Source organism: Jaculus jaculus, chromosome 1 (genome assembly GCF_020740685.1).
Source record: "Jaculus jaculus isolate mJacJac1 chromosome 1, mJacJac1.mat.Y.cur, whole genome shotgun sequence".
Lineage (NCBI taxonomy): Eukaryota > Metazoa > Chordata > Mammalia > Rodentia > Dipodidae > Jaculus > Jaculus jaculus.
Genome location: NC_059102.1, coordinates 102,946,828 through 102,966,626, shown reverse-complemented (window position 1 = coordinate 102,966,626; position 19,799 = coordinate 102,946,828). Strand labels below are relative to the sequence as shown.

The following is a 19,799-nucleotide window of genomic DNA, read 5'->3' as shown; positions in this document are numbered from 1 at the left end:
CCACCGGGTAAGATAAGCTAGCTGGCCATACCAATCTAGAGAGTTACCTTTGTGGGTCTCCCATCTTACCATGAAAGTGCAAGGATTAGACACACATTACCACATCCACTGTTACACAAGTTCTAGAATCTGAACTCAGATCCTCACACTTATGCAAGAAGTACGTTACCCACTGAGCCATCTCTCCAGTACCTAACAGTGCTTTCAAAACATACTGCTAATAGGGTCATATACATAGGAGGGTATTTAACTATTCATTGTTACCAATAAAAAAACATTCAGGCAAACCAGGCATGGTGGCGCAAGCCTTTAATCCCAGCACTGGGGAGACAGAGGTAGGAGGATCACCTTGAGTTCGAGGCCACCCTGAGACTACATAGAGAATTCCAGGTCAGCCTGAGCTAAAGTGAGACCCAACCTCGTAAAACCAAAAAGAAAGAAAGAAAGAAAGAAAAGAAAGGAAAGGAAGGAAAGGAAGGAAAGGAAGGAAAGGAAGGAAAGGAAGGAAAGGAAGGAAAGGAAGGAAAGGAAGGAAAGGAAGGAAAGGAAGGAAAGGAAGGAAAGGAAGGAAAGGAAGGAAAGGAAGGAAAGGAAGGAAAGGAAGGAAAGGAAGGAAAGGAAGGAAAGGAAGGAAAGGAAGGAAAGGAAGGAAAGGAAGGAAAGGAAGAAAGGAAGAAAGGAAGAAAGGAAGAAAGGAAGAAAGGAAGAAAGAAAGAAAGAAAGAAAGAAAGAAAGAAAGAAAGAAAGAAAGAAAGAAAGAAAGAAAGAAAACTCAGGCAAATAGAACAAGGACAAAGTATATAAGGTATAATCTGTCTTCTGTCCCAATGAAGTCTCAACATACAAAGGATTATTCAGTATTCACAAATACTTAAGATGCTTGACATCATTAGTCACTAATCAAAACCACAGTGACAGACAACTTCATCACCAAGATGTACATAAGAGGGCTGGAGAGATGGCTTAGCAGTTAAGGCACTTGCCTACAAAACCAAAGGACCAAGGATTGATTACCAATGACCCATGTAAGCATTTGGAGTTCTTTTACAGCAGCTGAAGGGCCTGGCATGTCCATTCATTCTCTTTCTCTCATAAATAAATAAATAAATAAATAAATAAATAAATAAATAAATAAATAAATAAATAAATAAACAAACAAACAAACAAACAAACTAAACTATTAATAAAAGTAATCAAGCCAGGTGTGGTGGCACACGCCTTTAATCCCAGCACTCAGCAGGCAGAGGTAGGAGGATCACCTTGAGTTTGAGGCCACCCTGAGACTACATAGTGTATTCCAGGTCAGCCTGAGCTAGAGTGAAATCTACCTCAAAAAAACAAACAAACAAAAAAAGAAATCATGGTGGTGCACGCCTTTAATCCCAGCACTCAGCAGGCATAGGTTGGAGGATTGCTGTGAGTTCAAGGCCACCCTGAAACTATAAAGTGAATTCCAGGTCATCCTGGACTAAAGGGAAACCCTACCTCAAAAAAATAATCATCATCATCATCATTTTTCTTTTAAAAAAAAAGTAATTTTAATTTTCCTACTATGATCACTCACTCACTGCATATGCATTATGGATGGATGCTAAGAAAGAGTTATTTCTTCAAGTAGCATAATGATAACTTAGTAAACTTACCAGAAATAAAATTTGTTCAGAAAGTCATACTATCAAAACAACTGCAGAAAATCAGAGGCTGCTGAGAGCTTAACATACCCTCCAAGGCTCAGAGAACATTATGGAGGGAGCGATGGGAAGAATGTAAGAGCCACAGGGTGGGAAGGAGTATCCTGACTCATTTCCCTGCTCTGCCTGAACAGAAACTGGCTGGGGCATTCAAGACCCCACACTAAATACCTATGACCCCACTGACGGGGTTCCCCAGCAGAGTGGGGTTATAAGATATATAACCCAAAGGGAATATGAACAAATTCCAATATATTCATATATTAGTGCTCTTAATTTTAAAAATGGTGAGAAAACCATCTTTTGAAGTCACAGAAGGAAGCATACTTCTGTGATGTTCTAAGAACTCCTCTCAAAGCAAAGCATTTAAGATAGTAAGGCATTCATCACTCCTCAATACTCAGAAGAGCACCTCACAAAAGCAGGCATTCAATAGATAGCTACTAAAGAAAGGATGTAACACTCGGCTGTTTGCTATTTTCACAAAGAAACTAGGTTATGTTTATATGTAACTGAGCTTTAAAGATGAGAGGGTTGAAAGAGATGCTCCTATCTATACATACATTTTAACAACTTTGAGTACAGCAAGAGAGAGAAGATTGTTCTAGGGAGAGATGGCAACCCATGGGGAAAGAAGGGTATACTTAGGTAATATACAAGATACTCAACAAACCACTGGTAACCTGGACTGCAAAGAACATGAACCAAGATGCTTTGCCATAATCTTAGGTCTCTATACTTGATTCAGTAACCACTGAATCATTAAACATATTTTAAATATTTTTGATCAGAGAACAATTTAGTGCATTAAAATTATTATTGTAGAAACAATGTGGAAAACAATGCAAGCAGAGGGGCCATTAAAGATGCTACTACACTAGCCTAGAGAAAAATAAAGTAGGGCTGAAATGGAGTGTGACACAGTAAAAGAAAATCATTCCCAGCTGGGCGTGGTGGCGCACGCCTTTAATCCCAGCACTCAGGAGGCAGAGGTAGGAGGATCACCGAGAGTTCGAGGCCACCCTGAGACTCCATAGTGAATTCCAGGTCAGCCTGGACCAGAGAGAGACCCTACCTCGAAAAACCAAAAAAAAAAAAAAAAGAAAAGAAAGAAAGAAAGAAAATCATTCCCTAACATTAATGACTAAGAAAACAGTGACATTACCAGAAGAAGTGAATAAGTAAATTAGATAGCAATGGGGATTTCTTTTGTATAAGGGAAAATATATCATGTAGCAGATTAAACAAAACATGTATATAAAACATACAGATGGGAGTAGGAGTAACAATGTAAGCCAGGCAATAACAAGAGCTACAAGAAATAAAACTAAGAGATGTAGAAATAGCTTTTCCAATTTCATTATACATCAAGTTCTTATTTTTAAAAAAGTTAATGCACTAAACTTTAACTAAAAATCACCACTTACCTGCACTTCTCTGACAACCTGCAAACAATCAGGCAAGGAGAAGCCAATTGGTAGACCAACTTTAGCTGGTGTTTTGAATTTGTCTCCTATCTTAAATGGGACATCGTCAAGGTAACTGAAAGTCCCTACAATCAAAAATAAAGTAGAAAATATCAGCAAAGAATTTTATTTGTTTTGCTATAATCTCAGGCCTAGTGGATACACATTAATTTATGCTACCCTAAAACTTGAAGTCCCTTCTCCAACAGCTTACCTTCTCTTGACTCAAGATCACAAAGAAGTTTTAGGGCTGGGAGATGAGTCAGAGCTTAAAGGTGCTTGCTTGCAAGTCTGCTGGCCTGAGTTCAACTCCCAGCACCCAAGTAAAGCCAGATACAAAGTGGGATGTTCAGGCTGGAGAGATGGTTTAGCGTTTAGGCGCTTGCCTGTGAAGCCTAAGGACCCCGGTTCAAGGCTCGATTCCCTAGGACCCACATTAGCCAGATGCACAAGGGGGCACACGTTTCTGGAGTTCGTTTGCAGTGGCTGGAGGCCCTCGCGCACCCATCTCTCCCCCTCCCCCCTTCTCTGCCTCTTTCTCTCTCTGTCACTCTCAAATAAAAAGAAAAAAAAAGTGGGATGCTCATCTGTGATCCCAAGGTGCCTATGGCAATGGAAGCTAGAACTAGGAGAATCTGGAAGCTGCAGGCCAGCAAAGTGGCAAAAAAAAAAACAAAAAAACAAAAAAAAGGGCTGGAGAGATTGCTCAGCGGTTAGGCGCTTGCCTATGAAGCCTAAGGACCCCGGTTCAAGCCTCAATTCTCCAGGACCCACGTTAGCCAGATGCACAAGGGGCTGCATCTGGAGTTCGTTTGCAGTGGCTGGAAGCCCTGGCGCGCCCATTCTCTCTCTCTCTACTTCTTTCTCTGCCTGTCTGTCACTCTCAAATTTAAAAAAAAATAAAATAAAATAAAAACTGAAACTCCTTACAACACACTACACATAAATTTCCTATCGGCTTGCACCACTACAACCAGCCACTTTAAAAAAAAAAAAAAAAAAAAAAAAAAAAAAGCAGGGTGGCAGGAGAGGACAAGCACCTCACCTAGACATCCACTCGTGTGTGTGTGTGTGTGTGTGTGTGTGTGTGTGTGTGTGTGTGTACAGTGCGCACACAACACATCCACACATACGTATAGATACACATAATTTTTTAGAAGTCTACTTCTGAGCTAAGGATGTAGTTCAGTTGTTAAGAGTGCTTGATGAGGCATACATGAAGTCTGCGGTTTGATCCACAGCACCACATGAAACTAGATATTGTGGGTGGATACCTGTAATCCTAGCACAAGAAAGGTGGAGGCAGGAGGATCAAAAGTTCAAAGCCAGCTTGGGCTACATGAGACTCTGTCTCAAAAAATGCACCCAGGGGCTGGAGACATGGCTTAGCGGTTAAGTGCTTGCCTGTGAAGCCTAAGGACCCAGGTTGGAGGCTCAATTCTCCAGGACCCACATTAGCCAGATGCACAAGGGGGCGCATGCGTCTGGAGTTCATTTGCAGTGGCCGGAAGCCCTGGTGTGCCCATTCTCTCTCTGTCACTCTCAAATAAATAAATAAAATAAATAAAATTTTTTAAAATGCACCCAGGCTGGTGGCACACTTTCAAGCCCAGCACTGGGGAGGCAGAGGTAGGAGCATTGCCGGGAGTTCCAGGTCACCCTGAGATTCCATAGTGAGTCCAGGTCAGCCTGGGCTAGAGCAAGACCCTACCTTGAAAAACCAAAAGAAAAAGAAAAAGAAAAAGAAAAAACAACCTCCCAATGTCAACTTCTGGACTCCCCATGCATACAAACATACCTATAGGCACCCACATACAATGCACCATATGAACATACACACACATACATCCAAGAAAAAAAAATCCTACTTCAATCTACTTAATACTATTAGGATTTGTTAACCATAAATTATACTTAGTGTAAAAGCCAAAGTACTCTTAGGAGCCTCAAAGGCCTCCCTAGGATTCATGAACACTCTGCCCACATCTCCTAACAACTCTCTTCCAGCTCATTGCACTAAGTCACAGTGACCTCTGTTCACAAAGGGAACAGGTTCAATCGGCCTCAAAAAGTATTAAAAGGACTGGAGAGATGGCTTAGCAGTCAAGGTACTTGCCTACAAAGCCAAAGCCAAAGAAAGGTTCAATTCCCTAGGACCCACGTAAGAGAAATGACAAAGTGGTGGCACATGCATCTGGAGTTCGTCTGCAGTGGCTGGAAGCCCTGGCACACCCATTCTGCCTCCCCCACTCCTCTGTTTCAAATAAGTAAGATTTTTTAAAAAATTAAGTGATAAAAGGCTCTTGCTTGCAAAGTCTGATGGCCTGGGTTCAACTCCCCAGCCACCCATGTAAAGCCAGACAAGCACTCACTGGCAGCAGCAGAAAACCTGGCACTTTGAGTGGACGGACAAACACACACAAAATTTTAAAGTTCCCAATTGGCTGTTTCTGCTATCTAAAATGTTCTTCCCTCAGACAGTCACATGACTCCTTCACTTCCTTCAAGTCTTTACTCACGTTACTGTCCCAGTAAGGATAAACCTGACCATCCTACTTAAAATTATTATCTATGGCTTAGCAGTTAAGCGCTTACCTGTGAACCCTAAGGACCCCAGTTCAAGGCTTAATTCCCCAGGACCCAGGTAAGCCAGATGCACAAGGTGGCACATGCATCTGGAGTTCGTTTGCAGTGGCTAGAGAGGCCCAGGTGTACCTACCCATTATCTGTCTATCTCTCCCTCTCTCTGCCTCTGTCAAATAAAAATGAATAAATTACTATCTACCTCACTACTCACATGTTAGTCTAACTTTTCCTACAGTTTCATCACTCACAATATGTAACTGACATGTATTTATTATTCAATGAAAATGTAAGTTCCTTGAAGCCAAGTTAAAGTCGATCTTATTTAATGATGTCATCTTAAAATTATTTATATTTTTTTTTTTTTGTTTTTGAGATACGGGATTGGACTTTTTTTAATATTTTATTTTTTTTATTTGACAGAGAAAGAGGGGGAAAGAGAGAATAGGCGCACCAGGGCCTCTAGCCACTGCAAACAAACTCCAGACGCGTGCACCCCCTTGTACATCTGACTAATGTGAGTCCTGGGGAATCAAACCTGGTTCCTTTGGCTTTGCAGGCAAACACCTTAACCACTAAGCCATCCCTCCAGCCCAGAGGTTGGACATTTAGCTCAGTGATAGAGCACCTACTTAGTAGGCTCACAGTCCTGAGTTGAATTCCCAGTACCAAAGGTTTTGGTACATAGACTTGTGTGGTCTTCAGCTTATAATCCTCCTGCTTCAGCCTCTCAAGTGCATGCCGTCACACCTAGCTTTTATTCTCAAAATCTACAATATGGCCTGATATAAACCAGGAAGTTAATACTGGTTAACTGACGACAAACTCCTTACAAATGAAGTTCCTCAGTTAAGAATTCTCTACAAATTGTGGTAGTGGAAGATGGATGGATGGATGGATGGATATAAACTTATGGCAGTTTCATATATTCCAGGCTGGCCTGAACTCACTATAGCTGAAGGTGACCCCAAACTTCTGGTGCCTCTACATCTACCTCAGGAATGCTGGGATTACAGGAATGAGCCACCACACCTGTTTTATGAGGTGTTGGTGATATTAAACCCAGGCTTCGTACTTCTGCACGATAGGCAAACATTCCAAATGAATTGCATCCCCAAACCTAAATAATAATGATTTAAAATTATTTCTCCTCTGCTCATGACACCAACTATTCCATCTCATTTTGTTTTAATGTTAGAGATAAGTTTTTTTATACATGCAGTACTGGGAACTGCACCGGGAGCTTCACACATATTAGACAAGTAATCTATCCACAGCTGTTTTTTGTTTGTTTTTATTTTTTCAAGGTAAGGTCTTACTCTAGCCCAGGCTGACCTGAAATTCACTCTGCAGTTCCAGGATGGCCTCAAATTCAGTGATCCTCCTACCCCTGCCTCATGCATGCTGGGATCAAAGGCATGTGTGACCACACCTGGCTTCACAACCATTTTTTAATACTAAAAGTTACTCAATTAAAATATTACATTGTCCGGCTGGAGAGATGGCTTAGTGGTTAAGGTGCTTGCCTGCAAAGCCCAAGGATGGATCCACGTTCAACTCTCCAGGTCCCATGTAAGCCAGATGCACAAAGTGACACAAGTGCACAAGGTTACACAGGCACACAAGGTGGTGCATGTGTCTGGAGTTTGACTGCAGTGACTGGAAGCCCTGGCATGCCAATTCTTACTCTCTCTTTTGCTCTCACTCTCTCAGGTTAAAAAGGGGGAAGGGGCACGATGTTGGACTTGCCTTAAAAAATAAATAAAAATATTACATTCAACAACAATGTGGTTTTTCCCCCAGTGCTGGGGGAATCAAACCCAGTGCCTCTCACACATGTTAATCGCTCAACTCAAACAATGAGTTATATCTCCAACCGCTCAATGTGGAAATAAGCACTTATAAGAGAAAGGGAGGCTGGACAAATAGGGCTCAGTTGTTAAAGGCGCTTGCAAGCAAATCATGCAGGCCTGAGTTGGACTTGCCAGTACCAACAATAAAGCCAGATACATAAAGCGGCATATTCATCTGGAGTTTGTTTGCAATAAGGCTCTGGTGTGCCCATTCCTTGTATCTCTCTCTCTCCCCCCCTCCCTCTGCTAGCAAATAAATAAACTTTTTTTAAGTAAACTGGGTGTGGTAGTACACACATTTAATCTCCATGAGTACAGCCAGGGACAACAGAATCAGAGTTCTAGGTCAGCCTGGGCAACAGTGAGACCCTACCTGGAAATAAACAAACAGAGAAAAGGGGTAGGGGGAAGACAGCAAGCCAGCCAGGGGCAGTGACTCACACCTATAATCCAAGCACATGTGAACCTGAGGTAGGAGGATCACCATGAGTTTGAGGCCAGCCTGGGCTACATATGGAATTCAGGGTCAGTCTGGACTAGCATGAGACTCTGTCTCAAAAACAAAAGCAGGAGCCAGGCATGGTAGTGCACGCCTTTAATTCCAGCACTTGGGAGGCAGAGGTAGGAGGATTGCTATGAGTTCAAGTCCACCCTGAGACTACATAGTGAATTCCAGGTCAGCCAGGGCTAGAGTGAGATCCTACCTCAGGGGGGGAAAAAAAAAAGCAGGGCTTGAGAGATGGTTCAGTGGTTAAAGAAGCTTGCCTGGGTTTGATTCACCAGTATCTACACAAAACCAGATATACAAAGTGGTGCATGCATCTGCAGTTTGTTTGCAGTGGCAGGAGGATCTGGCATGCCCATTCCATCCCTCCCTCTCCCCTCTCTCTCATTCTCTCTCTCTGCTTGCAAATAAATTTTTTTAAAAGCACAGTAAATTTATTTGAGAGGGAGAAAGAGGCAGAGAGATGGGGAAGGGAGAGAATGGATGCACTAGGGCCTCTAGCCACTGTAAACAAATGCCAGAGGTATGCGCAACTTTTGCATCTAGCTTTACATGGTTACTAAGGAATCAAACTAGGGTCCTTAGTCTTTGCAGGCAAGTGCCTTGACCACTGAACCACCTCTCCAGCCCAGCAAATTGTTTTTTAATAGAATAAATGCAACTCCCTTCTCAATCTCAGTATATTCAGTTCAATACCACTACCTCAGGATTAACCACTACATGTACTGTTTGCCTAACAACACAGGCTTGAATCCCTGGTACCCACTTAAAGCCAGATGAACAAAGTGGTGCACGCATCTGGAGTTCATTTATAGTGGTTACAGGCCCTGATGTACTTGCTTGCTCTCTCCTTGCAAATAAAATAAAATATTTTTTAAATAATAACAATGTATTTCCTTACTCTCCCCAGAGAATCTGAGCAAGAAAAGAATTTGGACATCAAGGGTTGCACAGATGGTTCAGTGGGTAAAGATGCTTGCTTGCAAAGCCTGTCAGCCTTGGTTCAATTCCCTAGCCACTCACATAAAGCCAGACAGACATTCATTTGCAATGGCAAGAGACCAAATAAATTTTTTAAAAGAATTTTAGCATGCCTAAATGATGAAGATGCTTAACATCTATATCTCCCAAATACAGAATAATCCAATAGACATTGTACAATGAATGAATAGAAAACAGGGAAAGATAGTTTTTTTTCCTCTCTCTCTACAAGGTAGACTATGCCATCACATTCCCTTGACTGAAAGATACAAAAGTTCTAGCTCTAGAACACTAGTCTCTTAAACTGAAAGACCAACTGAGCACTATAAACTTTAACTCTGATGGCCACTTTTGGTCCTATGTCTTCTACACAAGCACAAGAACACAAACTCATGAACCAAACAATAAAACTGGCCAGGCATGGTGGTGCACACCTTTAATCCCAACACTCAGGAGACAGAGGAAGGAAGATTGCAGTGAGTCCAAGGCCACCCTGAGACCACAAAGTGAATTACAGATCAGCCTGAGCTACAGTGAGACCCTACCTCGAAAAACCAAAAAATAAAATAAAATAAAACTGGAACACAGCAACAGAGCAAAACAGTGAGGAAAGGGGTGGTAGTAGCCTTAGCTTCTTGGCTCTCTGATTTCAGCACTATAAAGCCATTTTGAACCTGACCTCCTATACTCAGATGCCTACAAGGTTGCCTATAAAATATTCTCTTATTCCTGTCAAAATTCTATTCCTTAAAAATACTTGTTACTGGGCTGGAGAGATGGCTTAGTGGTTCAGATATTCACCTACAAAGCCAAAGGATCCAGGTTCAGTTCCCCAGGACCCACATAAACCCGATGCACAAGGTGGCGCATGCATCAGGAGTTCCATTTGTAGCAGCTAAAGGCCTTGGCACACCCATCCTCTCTCTCTCTATTGCTCTCAAACACAGCTGGGTGTGGCCACACACATCTGTTGCCCTAGTTCTGAAGGGGAATAGGAAAGAAGAGACCAGAGAATCACCTGAGCACACTCCGGGTCAGTAAGTCTCCAGCTCAAGCCCAGTGTTCCCCTCCAGGCACAACAGAAAATACATGGGGTGCCAGATGGGCACATTACATGGACATGAAAAAAAAATCCTGTTAAAGTATTTGCAAGCTAGAGAGATGGCTTAGTAGTTAAGGTGCTTGCCTATGAAGCCTCAGGACCTATGTTTGATTCTCCAGATCCCACTGAGACGACACACAAGGTGGGGCACACATCTGGAATTCAAGTGCAGTGGCTGGAGGCCCTGGTGTGCCAATTCTGGCCTATAAAATGTTTTTAAAACTAAATATACAATATATATAAAATATTTGGGCTGGAGAAATGGCTCAGCCATTGAGACGCTTGCCTGCAAAGCCTAAGGACCCAGGTTTGAGTCCCCAGTATTCACATAAAGCCAGATAAGGAGGCACAAGTGTCTGGTTTTTGTTTTCAGTGGCTGGAATCTGTGGCATGCCCAAGCCCCACCACTTTCTCTCTTCCTCTTTTTCTTTCTTTCTTTCTCCCTCACTCTAATAAATAAATATTTAAATATATATGTACTTTATAAATATAACAAATTTAAATGAAATCGAACCAAAAGCTCAGCAAATGGAGCTCATTTAATAAATTGAGGGGGGGAGAAAAAGGAAATATTTCTTCAAAATTTTATTTCTGGGCTGGAGAGATGGCTTAGCGCTTGCCTGTGAAGCCTAAGGACCCCAGTTTGAGGCTCGATTCCCCAGGACCCACGTTAGCCAGATGCACAAGGGGGCACATGCATCTGGAGTTCATTTGCAGGCCCTGGCACACCCATTCTCCCCTTCTATTTGCCTCTTTCATTAATAAATAAATTAAATATTTTTGTTAAAAAACTGGGAGGAAGGGGCTGGAGGGATGGCTTAGCAGTTAAGGCCAAAGGACCCAGGTCTGATTCCCTAGGACCCACGTTAGCCAGATGCACAAGGGAGTGCATGCATGTGGAGTTCGTTTGCAGCGGCTGGAGGCTCTGGTGTGCCCATTTCCCCCCCCCCACTTTCTCTGTCAAATAAATAAATAAATAAAAATAATAATTGGGAGGAGGGCTTAAGAGGTGGCTTAACAATTAAGACACTTGCCTGAGAAGAAGCCTAAGGACTCAGGTTCAATTTGCCAGCACCCATGTAAACCAGCTACACAAGGTGGCACATGTGCCTGGAGTTTGGCTAGAGGCCCTGGCATGCCCATCCCCACCTGAAATAAATAATTTTTTTTACAAAAACCTAGCTAGGGCTGGGCATGATGGTGCACGCCTTTAATCCTAGCACTTGGGGGTCAGAGGTAGGAGGATCGCTGTGAGTTTGAGGCCACCCTGAGACTACATGATGAATTCCAGGTCAGCTTGAGCTAGAGTGAGACCCTACCTCAAAAAAAAAAAAAAAAACAGAAAACTGGGCTGGAGAGATGGCTTAGTGGTTAAGGTGTTTGCCTGCAAAACCAAATGATCCCAACTCGACTCTCCAGGACCCACATCAGCCAAACGCACAAAAGGGCGCATGCATCTGCAGTTTGTTTGCAGTGGCTGGAGGCCCTAGAGCTCCCGTTCTCTCCCTCCCTCTCCCTTCTCCCTTTCTCTCTCTTTCTTCTTCTTCTTCCTCTCTCTCAAATAAATAAATAATACATATATTTTTTTAATCTAGTTAGGCATCATGGTACACGCCTTTAATCCTAGCACTAGGGAGGCAAAAGTAGGAGGATCACTGAGAGTTGCAGGCCAGCCTGGGACTTTCAGAGTGTATCCCAGATCATCCTAGGCTAGAGTGAGACTATACCTCAAAAAAAGCTGGGCATGGTGGTACACACCTTTAATCCCAGCACCGGGGAGGCAGTGGTAGGAGGATCACCATGAGTTCAAGGCCACCCTGAGACTACATAATGAATTCTAGGTCAGCCTGGACCAGAGCGAGAGCCTACCTCAAAAAAATAAACAAACAGGGGCTGGGAAGATGCCTCAGCAGGTAAGAGCACTTGCTGCACAAACATGAGGGCCTGAGAAGGCCTGATTTTCCCTAAGTTCAATTCCCCAGTACCCTCATAATCAGCTGGATATGGCAACACATACAAGTAACCCAGGCCTGTGAGGATCAGATAAACACTGGGGCTTGCTTGTCAGCCAGTCTAAACAAACAAACAAACAAAAAAAGACAGTTCCAGGTTCATCTCAAGGGAACAAGTGGATGAGCAAAACAGAAGGCTCTCTGGGTTGGAGTGATGGCTCAGCTGTTATAGGACCTTGCTGCAAAGCCTGCTGGCCCAGATTCAACTTGTAAAGTCAGAAGCAAAGTGACACATACATCTGAGATCTCAATCATGCCTACAACAATGGGAGGTGGAGCCAGGAGAATCCTAAAACCGACAATTTTTAAAACTGGCAATTTCTTTGCAGCATAAGAGACCCAATCTCAAAGGACAGGACATGAAGCACAGATATTCTATTTACACATATGAATGAATGAGTGAATGAATGAATGAATGAATGAAACAAACAAACAAACAAACCTGATATTCTCCTCTGTTCTCCACATATGGGCCCAGGGCAATTCATCTGCATACATACATGTACACACTAACACTACAACAAGCATACTACATATACACATGCAAAAATGAATAGGAAAAACTTTTTAAAAAAATCTTAGCCTGGCATGGTGGCACACACCTTTAATCCCAGCACTTGGGAGGCAGACGTATCAGGATCACAGAGAGTTTGAGTTTTGAATTCCAGGGCAGCCTGAGCTAGAGTTGAGACCCTACCTTGAAAAACCAAAAATAAATAAATAAATAATCATCGTTATCTTGAGCTTGGAATATAGCCCAGTGGTAGAAAGAATGCTTGGCTAGAATGCCCAAGCCCTGGGTTTGATACCCAGCACTGCATAAATAAAATCAACTATTTTTCTTTCTTCTTCTGAATTTAAATTGTCTCCTTGTTTAGGTGAAACACATAAACTTCAGTTCCAGCTTATTTTCACTCAGATCAAAAAGGAGTTTCTGAAATACAAAGTATCTTTTGAAACACAAAAATAACTTTAGGATTTTCATTTATTTTCTCTCTCTGGGTCTTTGCTCTGCCCTTAGTTCTGTCCTCTTTTTTTCCCTGAAAAAGTTATGCAGAGAGACAGGTGTGGTGGCGCACGCCTTTAATCCCAGCACTTGGGAGGCAGAGGTAGGAGGATCGCCGTGAGTTTGAGGCCACCCTGAGACCACATAGTTAAGTCCAGGTCAGCCTGGACCAGAGACCCTACCTTGAAAAACAAAACAAAAGTTATGCAGAGTGGGCTGGGGATAATGCTAGTGGTAGAGCATTTCCCTAGCATACCTGAGCACTAGGTCTAACTCCAAGCACAGAAAGTACGCACGATGGTAGGACACACGGGCACTTGGGAAGTGTAGGGAGGGGGATCAGGAATTCAAGGTCATTCTGAACTACATAAGCTAGTTTAAAATGGGCTACAAGAGACTCTACCTTACAATAGAAAACACTTGCAGATAGGTGGCACACACTGAGGACTCAGAAGCAAGACTACTATGAGTTCTAAGCCAGCCTGGTCTACACAGCCAAGTTCCGGGCCAGTCAGGACTACATAGTGAGACTTGGTTTAAAAAAAAAAAAAATTAAAGGGCTTAGTGTGGTGGCACACACCTTTAATCCCAGCACTTGGGAGGCAAGGGTAAGAGAGTTGCCCTGAATTCGAGGTCACATGACACTACATAGTGAATTCCAGGTCAGCCTAGGCTAGAGTGAGACCCTCAAACCTCCCCCCACAAAAGAAATTAAGGGGGCTGAAGAGTTAAGTGGTTAAGGCACTTGCCTGCAAAGCCTAACAAGCCAGGTTCAATTTCCTAGTACCCACATAAAACTGATGCACAAAGTAGTGCATGCATCTGGGAGTTCATTTGTAGTGGCTAGAGGCTCTGGTACACCCTTTTTCTCTGTCTTTGTTCTATCTGGTTGCAAACAAATTTTAAGAAACAATTTGTGTGGCTTGGCTATTTCTGGAATTCATACCATCTACTGCATGAAAACATGGTCTGGGGCTGGAGAGATGGCTTAGCGATTAAGGTATTTGCCTGCAAAGCCAAAGGACCCCAGTTCAGTTCTCCAGGACCCACATAAGCCAGATGCACAAGATGACACATGTATCTGGGGTTCGTTTGCAGTGGCTGGAGGTCCTGGTGTGCCCATTCTCAACCCCCACCCCCTTCTGCCTCTTTTTCACTCTCTCAAATGGGAAAGGGAAAAAATAAAAAGGAAAAGGAAAGATGGTCTGGAAGCTGGGTATGGTGGTGTTACCTTTAATCCCAGCACTTGGAAGGCAGAAGAAGGTGGATCACTACGACTTTGAGGGTACCCTGAACCTACATAGTTAATTCCAGGTCAGCCTGGGTTTGAGCAACAACCTTCCTCAAAAAAAAAAAAAAAAAAAAAAAAAAAAAGAAGAAGAAGAAGAAGAAGAAGAAGAAGAAGAAGAAGAAGTGGAGGAAGCTGCTGGGCATGGTGGCACACACCTTTCATCCCAGCACTCGGGAGGCAGAGGTAGGAGGATCACTGTGAGTTCAAGGCCACCCGGAGACTATACAGTGAATTCCAGATCAGCCTGGACTAGAGTAAAACCCTACCTCAGGGGGGAAAAAAAAATAAGAAGGGTCAGACATTACCTTCTTAGACATCTCAACTTTTTCTAAATGCAAATAATAAAGTTTAGGGTGTTTCTTTTTTGGGGGGGTTGAGAATAGTATGTAGCCCAGGCAGGCCTAGAACTCATTATTTAGCCAAGACTAGCCTGAAACTCCTATCTTGAGTGCTAGGACTACAGGCATATGGCATGACTTCGGGTACAAATAATAAGCTTTTGTTACTATATTTAGAAGGTCCTATTTTAAGAAAAAGATGATGGAGAAACTATTAGTTCTAAGTGTAAAACTGTAATCACTAGTATTGATAGCTGTGGTGGTTTAACTGTAAACGTCTCCTATAGCCTCACATATTTTGTTTTGGGTTTTGTGGTTTTTTTTGGTGGGGGGGGGGTTAAGGTAGGGTCTTGTTCTAGCTCTGGCTGACCTGGAATTCACTATGTAGTCTCAGGCTGACCTTGAGATCACAGTGATCCTCCTACCTCTGCCTCCCGAGTGCTGGGATTAAAGGCATGTGCCATTGCACCCAGCCCTCACATATTTTTGATTAAGCTTCCTACTTGGTCTCCAGCAGGTAAAGCCCTTACTGGAGGAGGTGTGTCACTGAAGGTAGGTGTGTCCTAAACCAGCTTGAACCCTGGCTGCTGTGTATGCCATGATGGGATCTGTGAGCCTGAAATAAACACTTGCTTCCCAGAAGCCACTTCTAGTTACCCAACTAGAAGTTTGTCCAGGCAACAGGTACTATAACAACCGATCTGTAATATACTGAATGATTCCAGTAAACTGCTTCCTTAGGGTGGGGGTGGAGGACACAACTGAAAGTTTATAATTTTTTCATCACACAGATGAAGGGCTATGACCAAGAAAGAGGAATGAGATAACTACCTCAAAATAGTGCTGCAAAATAGGCAAAAATAAGCAGCTCCTTATCCATCTCTAGTTCAAGAATTAACCAGAGGGCTAGAAAGATAGCTTGGCAATGAAGGTGCTGCCTGTGAAGCCTTAAAGACTCTCCAGGTCCCTCGTAAGCCAGACACACAGTGACACAAAATCGCACATATGCACGAAGTGGCACACACATCTGACATTCGACTACAGTAGCTAGAGGCCCTGGCATGCCAATTCTCTCTCTCTCCTCTCACACATTAAAAAAATATATATGGGGCTGGAGAGATGGCTTAGCGGTTAAGCGCTTGCCTGTGAAGCCTAAGGACCTCGGTTTGAGGCTCGATTCCACAGGACCCACGTTAACCAGATGCACAAGACAGCGCACACATCTGGAGTTCATTTGCAGTGGCTGGAAGCCCTGGCGTGCCCATTCTCTCTCCCTCTCCCTCTCTCTCTGCCTCCTTCTCTCTGTCACTTTCAAAGAAATAAACAAAAAAAAATCTAGTCTGTTGCACTAGCCTCAACATTTGAAGAAATTCTTTAAGACTAAAGGCTGTAGTGGTGAATACAGGGAAGTCTCAAAATTTCTAAAAGTGCTGAGTGACTGTTGAATACTCAGCCCTAAATTGGACATCTGTGTCACTCCCTCCAAGGCTTAGGGAATACTGCTGAAGAAGGGACAGAAAGAAAATAAGGGCCATGGGATGGAAAGGAGTGCTGTCTTGTGAACATGATATGGGTATTGTGCTTATAAGCTCACAACAGCTGTGGTATGGTACATGCACAAAAGTACCACAGGACTGGGCCCATCAACATTCCATTCATTATGAGAGGCCCCCACTGCTCCCTGAAGAATTAATGGCAGTTAACAGTTGCTGAGGGAGATGCTTTTTCAATGGTATATAGCCATTTGTTAAGCTGCTCATGCTCTAGTAAATAACCACCCACTCTTGCTCAGACAAGCAACCTCAATTAAAATCAGTGAGTCACCAAAAAAGAAAAAAAAACAAAAAGCAACAACAACAACAAAAAAAAGACATCAGGGGCTGGAGAGATTGTTTAGTGGCTAAGGCACTTGCCTGCAAAAGCCAAAGGACACAGGTTCAATCCCCCAGGACCCACGTAAGCCAGGTGCACAAGGTGGCATATGTATCTACAGTTTGTTTGCAGTGGCTAGATGCCCTGATGTGGCCATTCTACCCCCCACCAAATAAATTTAAAACTATTAAAAAGACATCAAAGTAGAAGTGGGGGGCTGGAGATATGGAGATGTTAAGGTGTTTGCCTGCAAAGCCTAAGGATCCAGGTCTTTTTTTTAATATTGTTTATTTTTATTTATTTATTTGAAAGTGACAGACAGAGAAAGAGGCAGAGAGGGAAAGAATGGGCACTCCAGGGCCTCCAGCCACTAGAAACGAACTCTAGATGCATGCACCCCCTTGTGCATCGGGCTAATGTCGATCCTGGGGAATCGAGCCTCGAACTGAGGTCCTTAGGCTGCACAGGCAAGCACTTAACCACTAAGCCATCTCTCCAGCCCAGGATCCATGTTTGATTCCCCAGGCCCCGCGTAAGCCATATGTATGCGTCTGGAGTTCATTTGTAGTGGCTAGAGGCCCTGGCAAACCTGTTCTCGTTCTCTCTCTCTCTCTCTCTCATAAATAATAGTTTTTATCTGGAGCTCATTTGATGTCTAGAGTTCAGCTGTAATGGCTAAAGGCCCTGGAAACTATTCTCTCTTTCTCTCTAATAAATAATATTATTTTATTTTGGTTTTTCAAGGTAGAGTCTCACTCTAGCCCAGGCTGATCTGGAATTCACTATGTAGTCTCAGAGTGGCCTCGAACTCACAGTGATCCTCCTACCTCTGCCTCCCAAGTGCTGGGATTAAAGGTATACACCACCACACCCATCATAAAATTAAAAAAAAAAAAAAAAAAAAAGAAATGGGACAAGTTGTGAAGAACGGTTCAGCAAAGGGTGGGGCGTGATAAAATACATTATCAGGGCTGGGAGTAGCTCAATGGTTAAAGGTGCCTGCAGGCAAAACCCGCTGGTTTGTATTTGATTCCCAATACCCAAAGAAAGCCAGATGAACAAAATGGCAGATGCATTTGGAGTTATTCTGCAGTAAGAAGAGGCTCTGGTGTGCTCATTTCTCATTCATTCATATTGCCTCTTTCTCAATAAGCATATAAAAATACTTTAAAAATTACATTATTTTTCTACACATATATATTGTCCAAAAAAAAGAGCCAGGTGTGGTGGCACATGTCTTTAATCCCAGCACTTGAGAAGCAAAAGTAGGAGAATTGCTGAGAGTTCAAGACCAGCCTGAGACTACATACTGAATTCCAGGTCAGCATGAGCTAGTGAGTCCCTACCTCAAAAAACCAAAAAGAGAAGAAAAAAGCCAGGCATGGTAGTACACACCTTTAATCCCAGCACTTGGCAGGCAAAAGTAGGAAGACTGCCATGAGTTCAAGGCCAGCCTAAGACTACAGTGAATTCCAGGTCAGCATAAGCTAGAGTGAGACCCTACCTTGAAAAACCAAAAAAGAAAGAAAGAAAGAAAGAAAGAAAGAAAGAAAGAAAGAAAGAAAGAAAGAAAGAAAGAAAGAAAGAAAGAAAGAGGGGGGGGCTGATTAAAATCCTGGGATGCTTAAGGTTTACAAGCTGTACAACTTTTTTTTTTTGCTCATGCTGTTCATATAAAGAAACAGAAAAGGGATATTTAAAACTATACTATTCCAGGTCAGCCTGGGCTTGAGAGAGACCCTACCTCGAAAAACCAAAAAAAAAAAAAAAAAAAAACTATACTAAATGGGGCTACCGAGATGGCTTACCAGTTAAGGTGCTTGCCAGGAAAGCCAAAGGACCTACATTCAATTCCCCACTACCCACGTAAAGCCAGATGTGCAAAGCGGCACACATGCAGCATCTGGAGTTTGTTTACAGTGATTAGAGGCCTCAGTGCGCCCCCCCTATTCTATCTATCAATCTATCTCTGCTTGCAAATAAATTTAAAAAACTATACTAAATGATGTCAAATGCTGATTAAATCATAATTATGACCACAATATTTAACAGTACACTTACCATGAAAATCTGTACCCAACTTCTTAGAAGCCATTTAGAACCTGAAAAACAAGGAAACATTTCTTAAGCACAATGCCTTGTATAAAACAAAAAGCAAAAACAAATAGGACTGGGTAATATAGCTCAGCTGGTATTATTTGCCTGACATATACAATGCCCTGGGTTCACTACATAGCACAACACAAAACTAAGAGTAGATGTGCATTTGTGTAATGAGCAACTATACTTGGGAGCTAAGCCAGGAAGTAGCCAAGAGTTCAAAGGCAAAATGGACTACATTTTGAGTTCCAGACCAGCATGGACATCCCAAAAAAACAAAATAATAGGGGAGGCTGGAGAGAAGACTCAGCAGTCAAAAGCACTTGCTTGGAAAAAGCCTGACAGACACATTTGATTCCCCAATACCCACTTAAAGCCAAATGCACAAAGTGGTGCATACATGTGGAATTTATTTGCAGTGGCAAGAGGCCCTGGCATATCCATTCTTTCCCTCCCTCTCTCTGCAAAAACATAATATTAAAAAATAAAAAAGTTGGGTCATGGTACATGCCTTTAATCCCAACACTTAGGAGGGAGGTAGGAGGATCACCATAAATTCAAGGCCAGCCTAGGACTATAGAGTGAGTTCCAGGTCAGCCTGGGGTAGAGTGAGACCCTAAGGGGGGAGGGGGAAGGTACTGGATAGATGGCTCAGTGGATAAAGTACTCACAGCTCAAGCTGGAGTACTTGAGTTTAACCCCCAGACCCCATGTAAAATTCCAAAAGTTTACTTCTATAATCCTAGCATGCAGAAGGTGATGGCAAGATGGAAGGAAGACACAAGAACTTCCCTGAAGCTGAGACGAGCCTAGCAAGGAACAGGAGAGTGAGAATCAAAAGCAAGAAACACTGCCTCAAATGAGGTGGACAGGGAGGACGTTAAAAAAAGTTGTCCTTTCACCTCTACAGGCACGAAGTGGCACTTGGGCCAGTACTCACACATGAATATGTGCACAAACACACACACTTTTAGAATAGTCTAAATTAAAACTTAAATA

At 42.8% G+C, this 19,799-nt stretch overlaps 1 protein-coding gene across 3 annotated transcripts in view; it reads right to left on the bottom strand.

The window, feature by feature from the left end:
• Positions 1 to 19,799, bottom strand: part of Ubap1 (ubiquitin associated protein 1) — a 69,056-nt gene that overhangs the window by 22,883 nt on the left and 26,374 nt on the right. For 2 of the 3 annotated variants that reach the window (XM_045140443.1, XM_045140450.1), the window contains exons 2-3: positions 18,762 to 18,802; positions 3,119 to 3,243 (exon numbers count right to left, since the gene is read on the bottom strand). In XM_045140443.1, coding sequence (XP_044996378.1) covers positions 3,119 to 3,243; positions 18,762 to 18,795 — 159 coding nt within the window. In that variant the 5' untranslated portion in view covers positions 18,796 to 18,802. The remainder of the gene's footprint in view (positions 1 to 3,118; positions 3,244 to 18,761; positions 18,803 to 19,799) is intronic. The other variant, XM_045140448.1, reaches the window with a different exon arrangement.